Genomic DNA, 15,843 nt, shown 5'->3' with positions numbered 1-15,843 from the left:
ACACATCGAATGTACGAACTTGTAGCGGGCAGGGATACCCCACTCGCTTTGTGCACACCGCTGCATGCCACATTTGCTGTGTGGGTGTCTACAGTGGTGGGCTCCTTCAGTCACCACAGGGTAACGGCGTGCTCCTCACTGCATGCATGATGCCATTTAGGTTATGTCTCTTGTAAGAACTGGTTTGCGCCAAGATCCTACGACAACCCTAGCATAAACCCAATCTGGGAGTGATGACCCATGCCCACAAGCGGCCCCCTTGGTCGCGCGACACTTTACAAATGGTCCTGCAGCTCCACGCTGCAGTGCATTGAGGCGGGCAAACCTGCGCAACTCTGTCTTACAGAGCTTGTGATGCGGGGCCCGCTGGTGGCGACCGACGTCGCCATCAGCTTGATCGACTCCAAGCCGACTTGATTGGCGGCTGACCCGGCGAACGCCTCGCCACCTCCGACCTGCGGCATGCCAGCTGACCATCCCAGACCCACTTCAGCACTAGGACAAAGGTTCTGAAGCCGCGTGCCTAAAGCTGCACCGCCCAAAGGCGCCTTGATCTTGGCGTGCGTCTGTTGCAAAAGCCCCCGGTCGCTTGTGCAAGCAGCTGGTGAAGCATGCGCGTGCCAGCTTGCCGCGTGTTGAATAATGCATTGCCGTGCAATATCTGTAAGGCTGTGCCTGACAGCAAAGCAGAGGGATAAGTTGCACAGTAAAAGCATGCAAGCCGAGGTCTGAGAGCAGGCCTTGTGCGTAGGGCGGGATACAGTACGGGAAGCGGGCATGCTTGCCTGCTGAGCAAGACACACTCTGTGGGTGCCCCGTCAGCAGTCGCGGTGATAAACGCAACCATGCGAAAACGTAATCTTTGAAACCAGCAGCATCAGGCTGCAGCAACCAGTCGCTGCTCCCAGAAGCGAGACGTGTCGCGCGCGCCTCTGGTAACGCATTTTGGCCGCGCCAGGTTTGTCACGCATGCCCAGCTGGATAGCCATTGATCCATCCGCCGTGTCCAGGCGCCACTGGCTGTTCGTTTGCCTGCAGGCGATACAAGCCTCATGAGCACAAAGGTGCACTATTGGTCTATACGTGAGGCTTGTCCGATTTGCGCTGTAAGGGAGTGTGCAAGCAAGGTGGAACCGCAGAGGTGCCCTGGCAGGATCGGTCGCACGACACGATACAGTGCTGGCCTCAACGCTTGGAATGGGGGTAAGATAGGATTGATTATGGAACCCTTTCTGAAAGACAAGTTTGTATGTGTCCACCCGTGCACCAGTTCCATCATCTTCTGGACTCGCACCCTGGACTGGCGTTTGATTGCTTGCCAATCGGAACGATTGCGATGCAGCACAACCAAGCTGCAGCTTTCATACGCAGCAATCGCTTTTTATTGCGGACTTGTGCCAAGGAATCGTGCTTGCGTGGCAAGGTCTAGCCGGCGTTCTGCTCTGCACATAGTATTGAAAGCAATGCGATTAGGAATAAAGCTCTTGCGCGGGACATCATGCACGCTGAAAGTGCGCAGGGGGCTTGCGAGCTGCGCGTCGCACGCGCGCGCGCTGCTGCGCCGCATGGGAGTGCGTTCGCCCACTCGTCCCGACGGTCGCCACGCGCGTTCCAGCCCTCGCCAACTATTGGCGGCCTCTTGATTGCACACCGTACAGGCGATCCTGGTGTGCCATTTGCACCGCGTGGCGCCTACCCTCGCCACAATCCTTGAAATCGCCGCCCTCGCCGGCCACCTGCTGCCACGCTCGGGCGGCAGCGCCGCCGCCCTCCTCAGCGACGGTTTGGTCAGCGGCAGTGGCAGTGGCAGCGGCAGCGGCAGTGGCAGTGGCAGCGACGAGGGGCCCCTCACACTCCTCGCCGGCGCGGCCCGGCGCCGGCGGAAGCCCGTGTGGGCGGTCGCCGCGGCGCGCGGCGCGCTCCATGTCGCGCACGGCTTTGCGCCGGCGGTGGTGGTGGCGCAGGCGGTGAGGCTGGCGGCTAATCTCGTGCGGGAGGCAGAGCAGCGGCGGCTGGGGGAGCCGACAGAGGACAAGGCCACCACCGAAGGTTGGGCGCAGGGGGCGGTGATTGGTCGTCTGGCCGGCTGCCACCCCGCGATTTTCAAGAGCACTAGTCCGCGGCCCTTGCCATGTTGCCCGCCTCTGCGCCGCCGCCGCAGCACGGCAGCACGCCTCACGGCAATGTCATGCCGCGAGGCAACCTCATGGCGGCAGCGCTGCCAGCAAGCGCCCTTACCCTCTTTCACACCTCGCGCATTGCGACCAGGCGCCCGCGGCCCCTCCTCCCGACCCCGCCCCCCGCAGTGCGCGCGCTCCAGCTGGGCCTGTCCAGCGTGCCGCGCGTCGATCCTCGGGTGCCGCGCTCCCTGGAGGACTACTGCGGCGTCTACAGGGAGTGGCTGCTGCTGCTGCGCGGCCGCCTACAGCAGCAGGTGCGGCCTCGCTCCGCGCGCCCCGCCGGCGCCCTCGGCCCTGCTTCGACCCCCGCGCGCCACCACCCTGGCTGCATGCTTGTGGCGGCCGGCGCTCTGGGGCCATGCCCCTGCCCGTGGCCCAGCAAGGCCTTGAACGTGTGATCGGGCGGTGCCTTCACCTGAGATGGAACCCAGCTGAGTCCGCCCAACCCCTCTGATATCGCCCCCTGCGCCAGTCCCTGGAGCTGCCCCCTGAGGTGTTTGATGACGATAACCACGAGCTCATGAGATACGCACTCTGCTACAGCGTCCTGCAGGTATGTGTGTGTGTGTGTGTCTACATGTACGCGCGCGCGTGCGTGCGCGCGTGTGTGCGTGCGTGCGTGCGCGTGCGTGTGTGTGTGTGTGTGTGTGTGTGTGTGTGTGTGTGTGTGTGTGCACGCACGCTCGTGCAAGTGCAAGTGCAAGTGCAAGTGCGTGCCCGTACTGTTGCAGTTGGAGGGAGGGGTTTGGGGCAGGTCTGAGGGGTGAGATCTTACAACGTCTGTGCATGTTCAGGCATGTGCTGGTGCGTTTCGGGTTACGGGGATGGGGAAAGGGGGGGGTACGACCAGGGCAATGATTCGTTTTGGTGCACACTCACACATGCGCATGCACGCGTGTGCTGTGCACACTCCAACCTCAGGCGCGCAGTCTGAAGGAGGCGCTTATAGCGATGGACAAGACCCTGGCAAACGGTGCGCCCGGCGCAATCGTCGCGCACACACATCCCAGTGACCTGCCAGCCAGCCGCTTTTGCGGGCGCGACCCCAGACAGCCAGACCCTACATCCCCCATGCATCCGCATGTGGCCAGCCACGCCAACTCCCGGGCCCGGCCCAGCGGCCCTCCGCTCTGCCGGCTGGATGGCTGGCCTCCCGCACCATCCCACTTGCACGTCTAGCCGCCGGCGCCTGCGTTCCCTCACGCGCACACTGGAATGCTGCACGCGCTAGCGTACCCCTGCTTTCAGCCCTGTCGCCTCTCCACTTCTGGCCGCTGCCTCGCGCCACGAACAAACCCCTGCAGTGCGCGACTTTGTGGTGTGGTGGCCCAAGTACTCGTTCCTCAGCGCCAGCGACCTGGAGGCCTGGAGCCGCATAACGTGGTGGGAGGTGAGCGGGCACCACGCGCCTGAGGGGAGGGTGACGCCAGGGCAGGCGGTTGGGATGGGCGGCAGCGCGTGCTTGGTGGGGTGGGGGTGGGGTGGGACGGCGAGCCTGGCAAGTGTTGGCAGGGGTTACTTGACAGGCCGCCGCCACCGGCAGGCGGTCTGCCCATCACTGGAGTGCCCCATGGTGGTTGAGCACCAGACCAGACAACTGCATGCAGGCCCAGCACGCAGAGGCCCTGCATCCCTCTGGTGTCACCTATCGCAGGGCCCCGACCCCGAGGGCAGGCTGTGGCTCATGATCGACAACCGCGCCGCGGTCAACGCCAGCCGCGCGCATGGCGCCGACGTCGTCTCGAGGGCCGTGATATCAAACGTGAGGGGGCCAGGCGCCGCGCCGCCCAACGGCCAAGGCTCTGCCAGAAGGGGGGCGACGGCTCGCCTCCCAAGTGCAGTGTCTGTGCCCGCGTGCGTGCCGGGTGCGACGGTCAGTGCAGCCGTGATTCGGGCTGAACCGACCATTTTCAAGCCTCCCCCTCGGCATGTGCCATCGCCCCTCCGCTCGGCAACACCTCACTACATCACGCACTTGCACACTCTCACGCACCCACTCATGCAGTCACGCATGCGCGCACGCGCGCGCACATACATACACACACACCCCGCACGCACAGCCATAAACACACGCAGCATAATCTCAATCTCACCCTTCACAGGTGGAGTATGGCGTGCGGGTCCTCATGCCGGAGTACGACTGCCTCGAGACAATCAACGTCGTCATAGACAGCACGGGAATCTCCTCGCCAGGGGTGAGCCACCCCCACCCACCGCGCACACACACACACACACACACACACACACACACACACACACACACGCGCGCGCGCACGCACACACACATGCACGCACGCACGCACGCAAACGCCGCTGCCTCTGTCTCGGCGGGCCTGTCGGGTTCAACGCTGAATCCCACCACCTCAAGGCGCACCAAGCGGCTGCGCCTGCAGGAGCTTGCGGGCTGACGCCGCCCCTGCCCCGGGCTTGCTGCCGTCCCCCCGCCGCCGCAGGCCCTGCGCCAGCGCCCCGCGTACCAGCGCGCCGCGGCGCTGCTGGAGCGCTGCTACCCGTCGCGCCTCGCCACGGTGTACATGGTCGGCCTGCCGCTGCCGCTACGCGTCGCGCTGCGCCCCTGTGTGCAGTTCTTGCAGCTCAGCACGCGCCGCAAGATCAAGGTCTGCCGGCCGAAGGAGGTGCCCTGCCGCGCGCTGCCCAGCGCGCTGCGCAGCCACAAGCTCAGCAACGCCGCGGGACTGGACTCGCTGGGCTACGCAGGGGACGGGTCGGGGCAGCAGCAGCAGCCGCCGCCGCAGCCGCAGCAGCTGCAGCCGCAGCAGCTGGCCGCGGCCCTGGTGGCGAGCGGCGGCAGCGGCAGCGGGGCGTGCCTGGCGGGCGGCGCGTCGGGCGAGGTGGACGCATGGAGCGAGGCCGCGCCGCCGATGACGCCCCTCGGGCGCACGCCGCGGGCGGCGCGTGGCGGGCGCGCCCCGGGGTCGGCGAGGTTTGGTTCGGGCGGCGCGCCGGGCGGCGGTGGGGCGCGCGGGCTGACGCGGGCGGGGGCGGGGGCGGCGAGCGTGCTGGCGGCGCTGGCGCTTGCAGCGGTGATGCTCGTCCTGCTCCAGCAGGCAGCGGTTCTGCCGGCGCTGTCGGAGCTGCCAGCGCTGCGCGCGCTGCGGGCGCTGCGGGCGGCAGGCGACGGCAGCGGCGGGGATCTGCCGGCCGGGGATGCGGACGTGTGAGCTTGGACGGAGTAGAAAGCACGCCGCATTGCACCTCGGGTCAGCTTGTGGTTGGGCTGAGTCAATTGATTTGTGGTGTGTTTGGCTGCTGTGGTCTTGGCACGCAAGATTTCTTGGTTGTGTACCTACAGCAAATGTACCTACAGCAAGAGGACAACATACATACCTCTGTTCCGTGCTTGGCAGCGGCAGCCCGTTACAGCCATGCTTGACCGCGCAGCAATGTTTGCAGTCCAGCCCTGCAGCCGTGCCCGCATGGCTTTCCCAAGGAAGCATGCGCCAACCTCCTGCGCGCCGTCGGTTGAACACCACTTTGTGCACTGTAGATGACTGTATCAAGCCCCAACTTGGGCTTTGAAAGCATGCGAGAGTCACATGCAGCGCCGACAAGGCTGTTGCAGTCGATCTGGTCACCAACGTGCGCAGTACGCATTAATTTGCTGCAGGCATGAGGTTACTGGAAACTGGATGCATCAGACTGCTGCATGCACCAGATCAGATCAGTCAAGAAGCGGAGGTGACAGGGAGAGCAATGATCGCCGCAAACGTTGGATTGCAGCCTGGACCACAGTGCTGCGTGCACCATCATGCTGCGTGCAGTGCAGTGCTGATTTCTTGTCTAGGCGTGATGATATTCTTGATCGAATGATGGAGCAACTGGCGTGCACGTGCGGCACACCAGCCGTACGCGCAGTCAACCATCCCAAAGGGCAGAGCTGGCTTGGTGCCATAACCAGCCAGGGACTGGGAGGCGATTGGCGGTTCGCGTGGTTTTGGTCCATCGCGCGGTGGGTAGAGTAGAGTAGAGCGGGCGCTGGGCGCCCGGTATGTTATAAGGAAGGGCGTGAGTGTCAGGACATGCGCCCGTTTCCCCGCTGCCCCACTGCTGTCCGGGACCCCTGCCCCCCCCCCCCAAAGCGTTTGGGGGCCCTCAGGTTGCGCCCTTAGGTTGACCCTTGCGGTGCCGCCTCGCGCACACCTTGCGCCAATTGGTCTGAGCAGACAAAGGCGGCACCCGCATGGTCATGCATGTAACACCACGGAGGCTCCCGCCGCTGCCGCTTCCGTGCCGCCCCGTGCGCGCCCTGCCGCCGACGCTGCCGCCCTCCTGGAGCGCCCGGCGTGCAGTATGAGCCGGTGGGTGTGGCACAAAGCACTGCCATGCAGGTCACGGCGCACGCGGGCTAGATCCTTCCACTCCACTCCCAGTTGCAGCAGTGTCGGGCCGAGGGCTTGCTGCATCCCCCCCGTGACCCCCAGGGGTATCACGTGCAGGCCCGGCTTTGTGGACAGCCGATCCATGAGCGAGCTGTGTTGGCTCTCGGCTATGTGCTATGTCATACACCCTATGTCATGCACCGCCTGTTCAAGCCATAATCCATGGTGTACTTGAACTCAACTACATGGACGATCCTGGGCTCTCGGCCAGGCACTGCCAGCTGCTCCACAATCACTGAGTCCGGACGGCCGAGGCTGCCACGAGGCTGTGGGCGACGGCTGTCCGCAGCCGGTTGGTGGGTACATGCAGGAAGCCTTGCTGATGCAAGTAAAAGGACCACATTACAGGGCATCGCAACGGTCCAAAGCCTGATTGCACCTGGCAAGTCAGTAGGGTCATGTTTACATCAACGCGCAAACATGGCTTGCTGCGGCCTGTGGTCCGTGGCCCACGCAACCGAATGCCGTGTGCACGCAGCGCTGCCCCCAGGTAAATGACTGTTACTTTATACGCATGGCCGTGCGCGCAGAAGGTGAGGACGGGATTGACTCCCTCCTGATCCACAAATAGTATCAGTGTTGGAGTTGCTTTGACCACAGTTGACTACACGCATCTCAGGCACAGTGGCACAACGTGGGCAGCTCAGCCATGCCATGTGTTGGATGACACTACAGACAAGGCAGACTTGAACTTACTTCAGAAGTTTGTAGCCATTCCTGCAATCCATACGATCCCCTTGCAGCAATGCCGCTGCCCGCCAGCGGCCAGTGGTTGCCGCCCCTCTTTTGCTCGCCACTCGGCACAGCTGGTCGAGAACTGGATCCGTTGCATCGGATTCATGAGGCAATCATCTGGGACTCTTATCAGTTGGCGCACCGTTTGCCTTTGTCGTTTGTGGCCAGCGGCCCCCACGCCGGGATCTACCGTACGCGACGTCCCTGTCGCAGAGCACTGCTCAGTCGCACGCACATTGTTCATTGTGTCGCGTCTGCTTGGTCCTCGTCTTGCCCTTCATCGTTGTGCCACAGGCTCACACGTAGCCAAGAAGTCGTAGGCATACCGATCTCTTGTAAGCGCTCCTCAATTGCTCCATGAAGCATCTCAAAACACACACGGTGTCCTCGGAAGCGCGCCATGTTGGCACGGTCCCAGCGGCGCGCGCGGGACAGCCAGTCGTGCGCGCGCCGCAGCGCCTGTGCACGGCGAGCGCGGTGCCTCAGCAGCAATCGTCCCGGCAGCAGCAGGATCAGCAGCCGCTGAGGCTGCAGGAGCAGTATGCGCCTGCCACCTCCATGTTGAGTGCTGATGCGGCGCTAACGCGGCGCATGACGCTTGGCCTCGTCGCGGCAGCACCTGGACTCCTGGCCGCCCTGGACGCGCGGGCTGTGCAGGGGCTGACTGCCGGGCGCATCCCTGGTGAGTGGCTCAACCATGACTATGGTAAAGGGTTCTGTTTTTCACTCACACAGACGCACACAGACGCACACAGACGCACACAGACGCACACAGACGCACACAGACGCACACAGACGCACACACACGCACGCACGCACACGCACACACACAAACAAACAAACAAGTTCACACGCACTTGTGGGCAAGCGTGCCTGGGCATGCACACGTGCATGCCCTTGCATTCCCACGCGCCACATGCCCACAATATTCAATGGGCTGCCGGCAGCAGCTGCAGCTGCAGAGCCACCTCCGCTTGCCGGCCCGCAACGGCCGCCCTTCTCGAACCCCATCGCGGCACCCAACCCCCGGCTGTAGGCGTGTCAGCCGAGCCCGACAGCGAGGGCTTCTACACCTATTCGCGCCCTGAGGGCAAGTCAGGTGAGGGACCGGGCGCCGCCCGCGCCTCGCGGGGGAACCCTGCGCGCGAGGCGCTGGCGGACGGGGCGAGCGGACTGCGTCGCGCCCACCTGTGGCCGGCGGCGGCTGCGGTTCCATGCGGTGGGGTGCGGACCCCCAGGCATCAGCCACACGACGTGCGCACTGCGCAAGATGGGACCCAAAAGCAGCGGCGGATCCAGCAGTTCGGATCGGCACGAGCCCGCCCTGCGGCACCGCCTCGTGACATGTGTGCGCGCCCACCCCCTTTGGACACCTCGTCTTTCCTGCAGGCGGTCATGGCGTTGGTGAGTACGGTAGCAGGCCCTCTCATTATGCAGGGGAAGGGGCGGGGCCCACTTCCCAACAGGGCCGGCTTGTTGTCTTCTTGCTAGGCAGCAAAGCGTGCAGTGTGCCCAGGCCAGCCAGGGCTGGCACCTCCTTTGCCGCGGCCTCGGCTGTCGCGGCCGGGCCTCTCATTGGTTCACCCCGCCGCCACCAACACCGCCGCCGCCGCCGCACCCGCCGCACCGTCGCCCCGTTGCCCGGATCAGGCTGGAGCGAGATCCCGCGATACAGGTGGGTGGGGCGCAGCCCTGCGTACCACATCTGTCATGTTCTCAGCAGCCTAGCAGGCGCCTGGTCCGCAAGCCATGGGCTCTCACCAGCCTGCGCGCCGGCGCGGGCGCCTTGTCAGCCGCCGCCGCAAAGCCCTCCGCGGGCGGCCCCCGCGGCGCGCGGCCCGCAAGGCTCGAGCTGCGCTGCCTCCGCCGACCGCGCGCGTGCCCCTTTCCCCCCTCTCAGAGTCCGCCCGTGTCCCTCCCCCCCGTCCTGCGCGCAGCTTCAAGGTGCCCGCGGGCTGGGACGAGACCCCGGTGTCCATCGCTGACCTGGGAGGCGCAGAGGTGCGCCCCTCCCCTGGCCGCGATCACCCCAACTGTCGGCGCCGCGTCACGCTCATCTCGGGACGACCCACCCGCGCCGCGCGGCTGTGCGCCGCCCTCCCCCCCTGCCCACCCCCTGCACGCCTCCACAAGAGGCGATCCCTGACCGTCCTCAACAGTCGGCCATGCCGCGTTCCGGCCACCGCGGTACAGCCAGCCCCCATCTTCCAGCCCCCTTGCTTGCACCGCCTTGCCTGGCCCCACGTGGCCCCGCCTTGCCTCATCCCACCCCTTGCGTCCCAGATCGACCTTCGTTTTGGGGAGCGGCAGCAGGGCAACCTCGTCGTGGTGGTGGCCCCAGTGGCGCGGTTCGCCGACATCGGATTCAACGCAGGTGCGGCCGTGCCCATCCACCCATATTCTTGACCGCTCGCATCCCTGCACTCGGCGCCTGTGGTGTCCGCCTCCACCAAGACATGCTGCCTCGCGCCAACGGTCCATGAATCAGCAGTTTGGAATGCTGCATTTCTGCAGCGCCCAAAGGCTGCAGTGAGTATTTTGCACACGCGCACATCCCCCCCCCCACATACACACTCTCTCTCTCCCAAGCACAACCTCTCCCTCCTTCACAAACACATACGTGCATATGCACCCGTACACCCACGGGCACACTCCCTCGCACACCCATCCACACACCCCTCCCCGCCTCTCGGCCCCCTACCCTCTCACCTTCCCCTAGATGTGCGCATTGAGGATCTGGGCCCCCCAGACCGCATCATTGCCGGCTTTGCCCCCGAGCTCTACGGCCGCCCCCTGGACGAGGGGGACGTGCTGGAGCAGGCCGTGGTGACCAGGGGCGGCCTGAGCTACTACCAGTGGGCGGTCAAGCCCCACAGGTGAGGGGACGGGACGCCGGAGCGTGCGTGTGGATGGGAGCAAGAGAGTGTGTGCGCGCGCGTCCGTGTGTGTGTTGGTGCGAGTGCGTGCGTGTAGCGCTAGGCGTGTGTAGGGGACCGCGGGTGGGAGGGGCCGGGATGCAAGATGCTAGCCGCCCCGAGGACTACCCCATGGCGTCAGCCGTCGCGCAAGAACGGCCACGCTGCATCTGTTATACACACCGAATTTATGACGCTGACCGCGTCGTCGTCCCCACCAACCGTTCTGCCTGCCTCATGCCGCCGCGCTTGCCCCCAGGCTGGTGTCTGCGACCGCGGTGGGCAACCGGCTGTTCCTCATATCGGTGGCCACCCCCACCGCCCGCCAGTGGCGCAAATACGAGCGCGAGCTGCGGGTCATCCAGGAGTCCTTCACGGTGCCAGGCGGATCGGCGTGACCTGGGGCGTGATCGGAGGCGGTCCGACTGCGCGAGATCTGGCGGCCTGATTTGATCTCATCTGGTGCGACTGGCCAAACGTCCCCAAGGGGGGCCAGCAGAGTGGGCCTGTTGTGGAGGGCCGAGGGCGTGGTGAAAAGCGAGCACTTGCTGATTATGCATAGAGCTGTTGCGGGCCACCAGACGACAGAGTTGTTTTGTGGGGCCAATGTGAGCACAGCCCTTCTCCCAGGCGCGCCGTCGCCAGCGAGCGGGCTGGGAGCGCGGTCAGCCCTGCAGGGGCGTTGGTGCCGCCCGTCACTGCTCGGCCTTCATTTTTGGGAAACAATTGACCTGATCTGGTACTGTTTTCGAAATTGTGTGGAGGTTTTTAAGAGCCTGTCTTGGACCGTATGATTGGAGGCACCTGGCACGCCAGAACATGCATTGGTTGTAGGCGTAAAATTTTGATGGCTGAGCACATCCCAGGGCGCTGCACGGGTCCCGGGACATTGCCTTTTTCAGCGGTGCCACGACGGCGGCCCTTCCGGCGTTGAGGCTGTCGATTGACGGGTCCAGCCCAGAGTGACAAACTCCTGTGCCCGTGTCACCAGCTGTGCGAGCGCTACTCTTGCCCTGCTTCATGTGCACGAGTGCGGCAGGGCCAGGACGGCAGGACTGCACATGGGATGCAGCATTGCTGGCTGCCGGACCAGCGAGGGGCCATGGGGCCGCAGACAAGCAGCACAAGCACTAGCAGCAGCATGTGCGACGGGACTTGTCCCAACTGTGTCTTTGAGGCGTCAGCAAAAATCAGGAATGCTCATTCGTGCAGACAAACAGCCGAGGATTGATTAATGACACACATATAAGTTTTTGAGTATCCTCCTCTGCGCAAGCCACCTGTTCCTGAACACAACCGCGAGCACAACACGCACTCGAGGCCAAGCCAATACCCCCGCTGAAGCTGCATTGCTTACGGAAACATGCAGAAGTCTCTTGGACGTGGCGCCGCGCGCTACACTAGCCGCCACACCGCATACACGGCACCGGCCGCCGCCTGGTGGCCGGCGCCGCGCACGCTGCGTGCAGGCGCGCTTGCAGCGGGCAGCAGCAGCCTGCCTGCCGCAGCCCTGAGCGGCGCGGCTCCAGCGCCGCGGCAACAGCAGCTGCAGCGCGGCCAGCAGCGGCTGTCTGCGGCGGCGGCGGCGGCGGTGGAGGGCGTCGACGACGCCATATCTGAGGAGGTCGAGGTGGGGCGCCCTGCAGAGCAGCACACGCGCCAGCCGCCCCCTCCGCACAACCAGGCCGCTGCGCCGCGCCGCCCCGTCCCACACACTCCGCTCCTCCCTCGTGCGCCCCACACAAAGGCATGCACCCTCGCCTCCACGCTCGCTTCCCCGCCTCCGACCTTGCCCTGCTCTGCATTGCACCTGAACCTGACCCCCTACCACTGCTCTGTGCGCCCAGGCGTTTGCCGTGGCCCTGGCCAAGGTGGCCGATGACACCAAGGCGCAGGACCTGGTGGTCCTCAACGTGGTGAGGCCAAAAGCCCCCCGGAGGTTTTTCGCAGCCGCTCGGCCGGTGGTTGTTTTCGAAACCCGTCCTGCCGGCCCGCCCCCCGCCGCGCCGGACGCGGCGGCTCGGGGACGGGGCGGACGCCCGCGCGCGCTGCGCGACGCATCAAGGGGCAGGCGCTTCGCGCCCGTCCCATCCTTTACCCGTCGCCCTTCCACCATTGCTGCGGCGCTGAATCCGGGTCCAATCCTCGTCATGCTCGTCCCCCAGGCGCCCCTGGTGTCGTGGACCTCCTACTTTGTGATGTGCTCCGTGGTGTCGAAGCCCCAGCTGCTGGCGGTGCTGGCGCGGATGGAGAAGGCGGCGGAGGAGGACTGGGGCCGCGTCAAACAGAACAGGTGGGCTTGCGGTGCTCGCATGCGTGACGGTGTGTGTGGGTTGTTTTGCGTGAATGTGTGTGTGTGTGTTTGTTTGTGTGTAAAAGTACGTGTTTGTGTGAAAGAGTGTGTGTAAGTGCGTGCGTGTGTATACCATATCCGCTTGCCCCTGTGTGCAGATGTCTCCTGATTGCCTAAAGATCCTCCTCCGCAAGTCACCCCCCCACCCCCCACACGTTGCCGCAACACACACGACCACAACTTAAACGCGCAACACACACACACACACACACACACACACGCGTGTACCGCCGCAGCCCCGGCAGCAGCCCCTGGGAGATCCTCGATTACGGAGATGGTGCGTTATTGATAGCGACTCAGGGTGCCTTACCTGAAGGCGCCGAGCACGGCACTGGGAAGCACGATGTGGGGAGGGGGGTGCATGGGGCACGCAGGCATCTGCACAGCTGAGGCCGTGACGCCCCAACGCGACACGCCACCGTTATCAATCGCTCGCCGCGCGGCCTGCCATCTCTTCTCAAACCCACCCCCGCGCCCGCCCCTCGGGATTTCTGCCGCGCGTGATGATGTCATGTTTAGTCGTGGCGCACGTGTTCACGCCGGACCAGCGGGACCACTACGACATCGAGAGCTTCTATGCAGCTGCCGAGGAGGTGGAGCTGCCCTTCTTGGAGGCGCGCGGCGCTGCAGACGGCGGCGGCGGCGGTGGCGCGGCGGCGGCGGCGCCGGGCGGCGGCGGGTGGAGCAAGGAGCTGTGAGCGGTGCCGCGCGCCGCGGCGGCGGGGGCGTCAGCGCAGGCGCACGGCATAAGCATGGGAGCGGCCGGCAGGCTCGGCAGTTGGGAGTTTGGCGCTCAGCAGCGGCGGTTGCTCGTGTCGGTGCTGTTGACGGCGGCCCGGACAGGCGGGGCGAGCCGCAGCTGTGGGGTGAGCGCGGGCAGCCGACGCAAGCCGCTGCCCAGGCCAGCGACGCGCCCACCGCGGCGGCGGGCCCGTGACAGGCATCGGCGGGACCCGCGCCTGCTGAAAGGAGCCGGCGCCCCGTCCTGCACGCAGCCCAAGGCGGCGTGACTTAGCGCGCAGCCACTTGCGGCGTTGCCGGCGCCGCCGGCGCCGCCGTGCTCCCGCCGCGGCCCGCCGTCCTGCGGCGCTTGAAGGCGCTGCTGCGACTGTGTGTTTGGCGAGGTCACGGTGCCGTGGCTGCTTTGGGTTCAGCGGATGGCCTGCCGACGGGCCAGTCCAGGCTGCGACGGGCGCCCAGGATCAGCTAGCTGCGAATTGGACGCGGCGCAATCAGCTTGAAGAGGGCCCAATCGGTTTGAGGTTTGATGGGAGTCCATTCACCAATCATGATTTGCTGCGCCACAGCCAACGTTTGCTCGAGCGGGGGCCTGCGGTGTGCGGGGGAGGCGGCGGCCGCGCCTGTGTCGGCACGCGCCGCATGCCGGGCAGGCCGCGGGGCTGTGAGCCAGAGGCGCCCAGCGATCCTGCAATGGCGCGCGGCTGCGCTGGTGTGAAACGAGTTTTGGCCAGCGCCGCGGTGTTTTTTGGGCCGTACTCTCTGTAAACAGATCCATCGGCATGCCACATTACATCATTGTTTTGTGCAAATGACGCGTACACATAGGAGCACCGGCCACCTCAAGTGACCACTCATGTTTCACCGTGGATACACGACAGCCCAGCAGTGTTGGTTAGACAACAGCGTTTCAGCAGTGTCGCCTGCGTCGGTTGCGGCATGAGCTGGAAGGTTTCAGAGCACCACGCCTTCCTGCCGGGCACAGTTCTGCTTGTCGGTGCACCTGTGTCTAGTCGCCATGTGCACTCGCTGACCGCTTTGTGACCTGACAGACCCCTGCTGATGTCATCGTGACACCTGCTCTATACCCTCACAGCCCGGTGTTGGGGCACTACAACGGCCGCAACCCGCAGCACCAGCTTGTGCCAGAAAAAGGGGCTTGTGCATGTGAGTGTGTGCATGTGTGTGTGTGTGTGTGTGTGTGTGTGCGCGCGCGTTTCTGTAGGCTGCTGTTGGACACGTCCACATGCTGCTCACCCTGCCCGCTCCATCGTCAAAGGAATTCAGGTTACAGAGGCAACATGCGGCGCAGAGCAGCAGCAGAGGCATAAGTGATGAACATGGGTTGTTTGGCATGCGCCAACTCAATGTGGCAGTGTGGTTGAGCGATTTTGAAAAGGTTCGGGCTGTCCATCAAGTGTGTGTGATGCATTGCTTCGACATCATCGACCCCGCAACCCAACGGCTGGCAAACTCAGCCTGATTGACCCATCATCCGCCCGCGGGCCATTCGAAAGCGCCGCCAACTGCCAACTGCCATCCGCAAAACTGCCAAAGCCCGGGCCGCAGCCCCTGCCGCCACCCCTGCCCGCGCCCGTCCTCCCTCAACACGCAGGGCGGGCGACGCCTTCGCAATCGCGCCTTCATAAAAAGCGGCTTGGAATGCAACTTCACGGGGAACTTCACAGGAACGCATGGTTGGGGCAGCCCTTCTGGTCGAGCCTGTTGATTATAACCCCGTCCGCCACCTCATATCCTTGCTTTGTCTTCTCGCTGGTGCGGTAGAACTTCCAGTCGGCGTGGGTGGCGTTGAGAAGCTTCAGGGAAGCTGCGCCAAAGGTGGGCTCCCTGTAGGCGGAGAAGTCTGGCTGGCGGTTCCAGCAGAAGCCGCCCAGGCTCGGCTGGTAGCTTGTGCAGCTGCGCGGAAGGTGCCGGGGGCGCGCGGGGGAGGGGGGCGCGATGAGGGCCAAGGGTGGGGTGCGAGAGGGAGGGCGATAGGGGGCAGCCAGGGTAGCACGGGCGGGGCAGGGCCGCCGGCGAGGGGGGTAGCGGCACGAGTGCGGGGGGGAGCAGCAGAGGGAAACACTCAGCCGGCGACGACGGCGCGGCATGGTCGATCAAGTCAGGTAGCAGGGTTCTCAGGGGCACATCAAAAGCGACGCCACATCTACAAGGACGCGACCCCGGCGCTCGCGTGCACATCGTACGCGTTGCTCGCCCCAACGCCACCGCGGCGGGCCCCGAGCCAGCCCCTAGGTGGACCCCGCAAACCGAAGCGGAGGCCTGCGGGGCCGCCGTGCATGGAGAGGGCCCGCGCAGCCGGGCCACCTGCCCCTGCAATAACAGCGGGACCCACCGTATGGGCTGCGCGATGTTTGGCTTCAAGTTGAGGACGCTGGGGTCTTTGCAGTAGAAGGATCCCTCCTCGATGTATTTGGTGTCCAGGGCAGCCACGCCAGAACCAGGCTCCCCGGGCTTGCCGCCGCAGCCGACTGCGGGGGTGTGGGGGAGGGGAGCACGGG

The 15,843-nt window shown here is 65.0% G+C and overlaps 4 protein-coding genes across 4 annotated transcripts; 3 read left to right on the top strand and 1 right to left on the bottom strand.

Annotated features, from left to right (window-relative positions):
• Positions 1 to 1,052: 1,052 nt before the first annotated feature.
• MNEG_6682 (lipid-binding protein) lies at positions 1,053 to 5,362 on the top strand (the record flags this gene model as incomplete). Its single annotated transcript, XM_014044847.1, has 9 exons — positions 1,053 to 1,064; positions 1,659 to 2,049; positions 2,307 to 2,434; positions 2,653 to 2,733; positions 3,102 to 3,153; positions 3,485 to 3,570; positions 3,835 to 3,942; positions 4,283 to 4,375; positions 4,634 to 5,362. The coding sequence occupies 9 exons, from the start codon at positions 1,053 to 1,055 to the stop codon at positions 5,360 to 5,362; spliced, it is 1,680 nt and encodes a 559-aa protein (XP_013900301.1).
• Positions 5,363 to 7,672: 2,310 nt separating this feature from the next.
• On the top strand, positions 7,673 to 10,628 carry MNEG_6681 (PsbP domain-containing protein 4; the record flags this gene model as incomplete). Its single annotated transcript, XM_014044846.1, has 7 exons — positions 7,673 to 7,997; positions 8,352 to 8,414; positions 8,966 to 8,990; positions 9,253 to 9,316; positions 9,599 to 9,689; positions 10,035 to 10,191; positions 10,490 to 10,628. 7 exons carry the CDS (start codon positions 7,673 to 7,675, stop codon positions 10,626 to 10,628), a joined length of 864 nt encoding a protein of 287 aa, XP_013900300.1.
• Positions 10,629 to 11,593: 965 nt separating this feature from the next.
• MNEG_6680 (Protein Iojap) lies at positions 11,594 to 13,281 on the top strand (the record flags this gene model as incomplete). Its single annotated transcript, XM_014044845.1, has 5 exons — positions 11,594 to 11,860; positions 12,078 to 12,146; positions 12,396 to 12,523; positions 12,820 to 12,860; positions 13,103 to 13,281. The coding sequence occupies 5 exons, from the start codon at positions 11,594 to 11,596 to the stop codon at positions 13,279 to 13,281; spliced, it is 684 nt and encodes a 227-aa protein (XP_013900299.1).
• A 1,722-nt stretch (positions 13,282 to 15,003) lies between these two features.
• On the bottom strand, positions 15,004 to 15,238 carry MNEG_6679 (hypothetical protein; the record flags this gene model as incomplete). Its single annotated transcript, XM_014044844.1, has 1 exon — positions 15,004 to 15,238. A coding segment is annotated over one exon (235 nt), but the record flags the coding sequence as incomplete, so codon positions are not given.
• Positions 15,239 to 15,843: the final 605 nt, after the last annotated feature.

This window comes from Monoraphidium neglectum (genome assembly GCF_000611645.1).
Source record: "Monoraphidium neglectum strain SAG 48.87 unplaced genomic scaffold scaffold01110, whole genome shotgun sequence".
NCBI classification, from domain to species: domain Eukaryota; kingdom Viridiplantae; phylum Chlorophyta; class Chlorophyceae; order Sphaeropleales; family Selenastraceae; genus Monoraphidium; species Monoraphidium neglectum.
Note: the sequence above shows the minus strand (reverse complement) of the source record. Positions and strands in the feature narration are given on the sequence as shown.